Below are 7,466 nucleotides of genomic sequence, written 5' to 3'. Positions count from 1 at the left end.
TGAGTCGCCTTCCTGTCATTGGGTTGTTCCGGTTCTTCTCCACGAGACACGCCTTTATTTCCTGCTGGCCGTTCGGACGTCGCGTGTTTCATTAAAATAATGTTCATGAAACAGAGGTCCATATTTGGTGCCGATAATCTTCCCTTAGCAAATGAATTATTGCTAAAACATTTGGTTTAACCCAAAATAATTGAACAAATCCAGCTGTGCACGACGACGTGAATAATCAATTAATGAATTTAGGAAACATCTGGACTCACTCGATCTGAACAAAGAACAGATTCAGCAACTTAATGAGAATACGTTCCATTTATTTTACGGTCTGTTTTTAAAATTCTGCACAGAGACCCCCCCACCCCAAAAAAAACCTGTTGAACAACGACGTCTGATATTTAATTAAACGCCGGCATCAATCTAATATATTAGGGAGCCGATTTATCTGCCGAACCAGGAAGTGAGTCGTATTCCTCGCCGTTATAAAAGCAACAATAAAACCGGCGGCCGTTTCATCTCTGTGCTAATCATATTAGCGGCGTCGTAACTAGCTGCCAGCCGCCTCGGAAGCCCTCCCAGACGCAGTTATCATTGTTTTTGCAGGTTGGCAGGCCGTCACGCTCAGTGTGGGTTTAGCCCGGTTGCCATGAAGGTTATCAGGCTGGCGCACAAACTCCAGCAGGGGGGGCCGGGAGGCGGGGCTCCCCACAGGTTAGGGGGTGTAAGTATGCAGCACCCGTTAGCTGCTTACATTTACCTGTGTGTGTGTGTGTGTGTGTGTGTGTCCTCCCAGCAGGAGCAGCCAACGTGCGCTCCTGAAATGTCACCCCGTGGCCGTCTTCCAGCTGAACGCCAGCGGGCTCGCTGTCCCCGCACTCCTCCCCAATGTCACCTTTCCTCTCCCCCCTTTCTCCTCCTCCCCTCCTCCTCCTCCTCGTCTCCTCCCTCCTCCTCCGGGCTCCCTGGCTCGCCGCGTGTTTGTCATTTTTCATCATCTGTCCGTGTTTGCTAATCTGCGTCCTCCCTCTGCTCTCTGTCTCAATTCATCACGTCTGCTGAGGTTTCTGTGCTGAAGGTTACCGAACCGCTGATGGAGAGAAGAGGAGGAGGAGGAGACAATCATAAAGACTGACGGGGGGGGCGGCTATCCTTTAATCTCTCGCTCTCTCCCTTTCTCTTTGCCATTCTCTCCTCCTCTGCTGACCTTTGACCCCTCCGTCTGCTCACTCCTCTCCTCCTTGCATCCTTCGGTTTTCCGACAGATTGACACACTTCGCAGGAACAGCATGCAAAGTTAGCGCGTCCGTCTGTCTGTCGGCGGCGGCTTGAAGCCCGTTGGCGTGACCCGCGGGGGGGGGGGGGGGCACTTAACCCGTTTGCTACATCCCCTTTCTCTGTCGTGTTTCGGCACAAACGGACGTGGCGCCTCCTCTGCGGACGCACACGCCGCCTCCTCTCCGCCCTCCCGTCACCTTCACCTCCACCGGCCCCCGCTTTACCTTCTAAACGGCGTGCTGCTTCCCGTCCGCCCGGCCGCTGCACTTTGTGATTCATGCTTCTTTTCTCATTAATCTCTCCTCTCATCTTTCCGTTTTCCCCCTTCTTTGCCGCCCTCCGTCTCCCCTTTCTCCCCCTCCGTCTCCCCTTTCTCTCCCTCCGTCTCCCCTTTCTCCCCTCCGCCTCCCCTTTCTCTCCCTCCGTCTCCCCTTTCTCCCCTCCGTCTCCCCTTTCTCTCCCTCCATCTCCCCCCTTTCTCCCCCTCCGTCTCCCCTTTCTCTCCCCCCTTTCTCCCCTTCCGTCTCCCCTTTCTCTCCCCCCTTTCTCCCCCTCCGTCTCCCCCTTTCTCCCCCTCCGTCTCCCCCCCTTTCTCCCCCTCCGTCTCCCCCTTTCTCCCCCTCCGTCTCCCCCCTTCCCTTCTCACACAGACATTGTCGCAGTCCTGACAGGAAGGCGAGTCTGGCAGTGATTAACATTGATTAAAGTGGCTAACGAGTCTCATTCTCATTCTGGAGGTGTGCGTGTGTGTGTGCGTGTGTGTGCGTGTGTGTGTGTGTTTGTGTTCGACACGTCCATGAAGCTGTCACTCATTTGGGACGGGGTGTGAGAGGCCCCAGCTGTGAGCGTTTAACAGTCGAGGCGTGTTTAATCGGATTGGTGTGTGTTGTGTGTGTGTGTGTGTGTGTGTGTGTGTGTGTGCGCGCGCGCGCGTGCGCGTGTGTACTTGAGCGTACCTCGCACGATTGGCCGCCGTCCTTTGTTTTCCTGCCACACGGATCATTTTACCGACATCCGGGTCTTACTTCAGCGACCAATCAGATCGATCAGTTTACCTCGTTATTTAATTGTGTTTGTATCGATCAATAACAATTGATACATTGCCCACCATCTCCAGACTCCAGCAGGAAACAGCGGGGAGACGGAGACGAGGGATTTTATTTGATTTATTTTTATGATTTATGATTTATTTGATTTATTTATTATTTTATTACGTCGCAGCGGCGGACGCCGAGACGAGGCGATCCCATCCGGGTCTGGCATGAGGCGGCATTCATTAGCCCCCCCCCCCCCGGTCACGTCCAGCGGGGGGGGGGGGCTTTTGGATTGGATTCCTCTGGATAATTCATTGCGCTCATCACGGAGCTGTTCCAAGAGGAGCAGGTGGATCGTCTGGTCGGTGCTTTGTGTATTTGTTCATCCCGATCAGCCAACATATTCCATTCTGCCCCCCCCCCTCCCGGCATGCGTCACCGATCAGCAGCTGGGGTGTTAGAAACGATCCTGATGGTCGGGCATCCTTCAGCATTCACAGCCTCGGGGGGAGGGAGACTGAGCCGTCAGGAGCTTTTTATCCATGACCAGACACGTCCTTCCTCACACCAGCGCCTCTCACCTGCCCCTCCACGTCTCACCTGCCCCTCCACGTCTCACCTGCCCCTCCACGACTCACCTGCCCATCACACTCCCTCCACGTCTCACTGCCCCCTCCCACGTCTCACCTGCCCCTCCACGACTCACCTGCCCCTCCACGACTCACCTGCTCCTCCACGACTCACCTGCCCCTCCACGACTCACCTGCCCCTCCACGACTAACCTGCCCCTCCACGTCTCACCTGCCCCTCCACGTCTCACCTGCTCCTCCACAACTCACCTGCCCCTCCACGTCTCACCTGCCCATCCACGACTCACCTGCCCCTCCACGTCTCACCTGCCCCTCCACGACTCACCTGCCCCTCCACGACTCACCTGCCCCTCCACGACTCACCTGCCCCTCCACGACTCACCTGCCCCTCCACGACTCACCTGCCCCTCCACGACTCACCTGCCCCTCCACGTCTCACCTGCCCCTCCACGACTCACCTGCCCATCCACGACTCACCTGCCCCTCCACGTCTCACCTGCCCCTCCACGACTCACCTGCCCATCCACGACTCACCTGCCCCTCCACGTCTCACCTGCCCCTCCACGACTCACCTGCCCATCCACGACTCACCTGCCCCTCCACGTCTCACCTGCCCCTCCACGACTCACCTGCCCCTCCACGACTCACCTGCCCCTCCACGTCTCACCTGCTCCTCCACGTCTCACCTGCCCCTCCACGACTCACCTGCTCCTCCACGACTCACCTGCCCCTCCAGGTCTCACCTGCTCCTCCCGTCTCACCCAGGATTCTCCTCTTTGCATGTTTTCATATTCAGCACACACTCCTCCTCCTCCTCCTTACCGATCTCTCCATCCCACACCCAGCGTACCTCTTTAGCTACCCCCCCCCCCCCCCCGCCCCCCACCTCCTCTCTAAATATAGTCCTTTGAAGCTGTATTGTCTCCCGCAACACTGCAAGACAAAAGTCTGTCATCACACACCTGAGCGAGGCGAGAGCACGGATAGGCTTGATGACCAAAAAGGAGGTTCTGGCTAAAAGACTAGATCTTCATCTGCCTCGGCGAGGGAGGGGGGGGGGGGGGGGGGGAGCAGAGGAGAAAAAGGAGCACTTGGAATGCCACCGTGAGAAAAGGAGGCAAGACGGAGGGGGAGAGAGAGAGAAAGCGAGCGAGGGAGGTGCTGTGACATTTCTGATCACATTTTGTAATTGAATAATTATCTCCCTGGAGGCCTGACCCAGTCACGTGCGCGCGTGCGTGAAGTGTGAGACAATAAAACGTGTCAGGAAGACGAGACGACCGGGAGGAGAAAAAAAAAGAACGCAGGAGGAGGGAAGAGGAGAAGGAGTGCTCTTTGAGCCTGGCGGCGCGATGTCTCCACCTGGCGGCCAAAGGGAGTCACTGCAGCTGCAGCCCGTGGCCTCCTCATCAGCTCCACCTGCAGGAGCTCCTCTAATCACCTCCACTTTGTTTAATTACAGAGTCCATCATTTACATAATGAGTGTACTTAGCATGAGAAACGGCGAAATGACAAATCACGCCACGGCGACGCCTCGGCTGCTCTGAGGAGCTGTCGTGTTCCACGCACGCAAGCACACGCACGCACACGCACACACACACGCACACGCAGGGATTCATCACATCACATCTCTGCAGCCGGATCACGACCTCTGGCAGGATGTCCTTCCGCCTCAGAGCTTAGCTCCGTCCGTTAGCATGTTGCGTGTTTCCTTTGCGTGACCTCTGATTTCCAGCCTCTGCCCCGCCCCCCCGGACCCCCCCCGCCTCTTACCTTTTACCTGTCTGCCTGTCTCTCCTCAGGTTACGGAGGGAGGGCTACACGGTGCAGGTCAGCGTCAACGACTACCTGGACATCTACTGCCCGCACTACAACGCCACTCAGCGGGGGGCGCTGGAGCGCACCGTCGCCGAGCAGTACATCCTCTACATGGTCAGTTACCGTGGCTACCGCACCTGCGACCCCCAGATGGGCTTCAAGCGCTGGGAGTGCAACCGGCCCCACGCCCCCCAGGCCCCATCAAGTTCTCTGAGAAGTTCCAGCGCTACAGCGCCTTCTCGCTGGGCTACGAGTTCAACGTGGGCCAGGAGTACTACTACATCTGTGAGTGGGGGCGGACAGGACACGCACGCACACACGCACACACACACACACACGCACACACACGCACACACACGCACGCACACGCACGCACGCACGCACATGCACGCACGCACACACACACGCACACACACGCACACGCACACGCACGCACGCACCACATGCACGCACGCACACACACACGCACACACACGCACGCACGCACGCTCACACACGCACGCACGCACGCACACACACGCACACACGCACACACACGCACACACACACACACGCACACACACACGCACACACACGCACACACACACACACGCACACACACGCACACACACACGCACGCACACACGCACGCACGCACGCACGCACGCACACACACGCACACACACGCACACACACGCACACACACACACACGCACACACACACGCACACACACACGCACACGCACGCGCACACACACACGCACGCACACACACACGCACACACACGCACACACATGCACGCACGCACACACACACACGCACACACACCACACGCACGCACGCACATGCGCACACACGCACACACACACACCACACGCACGCACGCACACGCACGGTGCTGACGTGTTGTTGTGTGTTTGCTCTCTGTTGTAGCCACGCCCACCCATCATCACGGCCACAGCTGCCTCAGACTGAGGGTCTACGTCTGCTGCTCCACCGGTGAGACCCTCCGTCTTCTTACAGCCCCCCCCCCCCCCTTTCTGATCTCCAAGGAAGCAGAAACTCTCTCTGATGCCTGCTGCTCATGTAGTTATTTTTACCCTCCTATCAGGCCTTTGATGGGGGGGGGGGGGCTGCCTCCCCCCTCTCTCCCGACCCTGTCAGCACCAGAACATCCCACACTCAGGGTCACGCTTGCCGGGTCGCACGCGTGTGCGTGGATCATTGGGCGGCGCAGAGTGAACGTTGTTCCGTCGAGACAATCCGAGCATTGAAGAATGAAAATGCACATTTTGCTCAGTTTTGTCATGTTAATGTGTTAGTGTGCGCGTGTGTGTGTGTGCGTGTGTGTGTGCGTGTGCCTGTGTGTGCGTGTGCGTGTGTTGTGTTTCTCAGCTTCCCAGGCGGATGATGACTCCACCCCGTCTCCTCCCGACTTCACAGTCAGGCCGAACATCAAAATACACAACATCGGTGAGTGGATCCGACGGCGTTCCCAAACGGGTCGATGCTGATGCTGTGAACCAGATGGGAGGGGCGGGGGGCGTGTCATTGTGAGCGTCGCACTCACGTCAGAGCAACAAGTTCACGCGGGAGGCGGGCGCCGTTCGAGAGGCCTGTGGGCGTGGACTCTCGTCCATCCAGGTCATCCTTGTTTTAGGGTTCCAGAACGTCAAGCGGAACGCCGTTCATGATCCACACATACAGAAACCGATCGTCCGCCGCACACTCAGGGGTTAAACCTCTTTTTAATCCGCCGCCTGATCGTCAAGGTCGTCAGAGGTCGTGTAAGGAATGGAAGCTCTGTGTTTTCCTGATGTTAGCTGAGCGGTTACACGGACCCGGCCTCCGTCTCGTTCTCCATTCCCGTCTCAAACAAAAGCCTCTCGCCAGGAGTGCTTGTTTCTGGTAGGGCAGACGAGGGTCACCCGCCTGGGATGGAGGCGGCCTCCAGAGGGAGACGGAGTGAAAATAGCGCTCAAGACCGCCGGCGATGGAAGACGGGCTGGAGAGAGGGAAAGTCGGCTTAAAGGAGATAAAAAACAGAGTGGGGGGGGGGGTCAGAGAGAGGATGAGCGCATCCCTGGAAGCCCCTCCCCTGACCCGCAGCGCCGCAGCCACGCACGCTCGGCCCATCGTCTCGTGTGGCTCACGCATCGCTGGCGCCCGCGCCGCATGCAGGCGGCACTGATGAGAATTGCGTCGTGTCAGCCGTCGGTTGGCGATGCATTCATGGCTCCTCCCCTCTTCTCTCCACAGACGAGTTTAACCCCGAAGCTCCCAAACTGGAGAAAAGCGTGAGCGGCAGCAGCCCATCGCGCGACCGCCTTCTCATCACCGCGGCCACGCTGCTCGTGTCCGGCCTCCTGTTGTCATAGCGACCGGCACCGCCGGGGACGCTTCACGCACTGCTGCGCCGCCTTGTCCAGAAGGGCTTAGTATCCGACAATTTGATGTGGCAGAAACGCAGAAGAACCATGATCAAAGGGATCAAAGGAATCTTTGACCTGAACTGGACCTTAAAAGAAAATATAAAAAAAAAAGGGGGCGAGGCCTTTTTTTGCTGTCATGCTGACGAACCGCAGCATTTCATCGCCGGGGGCGTGGCGCCGCTCGGACGCCACGATCACATCCTTTATCCAGCATCAGAATCCGAGCTGCTGAGACCCGACGACAGGAAGTGAACTCGATGCAAACTCGTAGCGTAGCGTTGATGCCACATCGCCGGCTGCGGCGTGGACGTTCCCGTGGCTTTCAGGCTGGACAGAACTAAAG

The 7,466-nt window shown here is 57.8% G+C and overlaps 1 protein-coding gene across 1 annotated transcript in view; it reads left to right on the top strand.

Moving 5' to 3' along the window:
* LOC137903231 (ephrin-A3-like) overlaps positions 1-7,069 on the top strand; it is a 20,805-nt gene extending 13,736 nt beyond the window's left edge. Inside the window, 5 exon segments of the mRNA XM_068747372.1 lie at positions 4,697-4,905; positions 4,908-4,997; positions 5,625-5,690; positions 6,087-6,164; positions 6,951-7,069. Coding sequence (XP_068603473.1) covers positions 4,697-4,905; positions 4,908-4,997; positions 5,625-5,690; positions 6,087-6,164; positions 6,951-7,069 — 562 coding nt within the window.
* The last annotated feature ends 397 nt before the right edge of the window (positions 7,070-7,466 follow it).

The sequence above is a fragment of the Brachionichthys hirsutus genome, chromosome 13, assembly GCF_040956055.1.
Source record: "Brachionichthys hirsutus isolate HB-005 chromosome 13, CSIRO-AGI_Bhir_v1, whole genome shotgun sequence".
Classification (NCBI taxonomy): Eukaryota; Metazoa; Chordata; class Actinopteri; order Lophiiformes; family Brachionichthyidae; genus Brachionichthys; species Brachionichthys hirsutus.
This window is presented reverse-complemented; position numbering and strand designations above follow the sequence as displayed.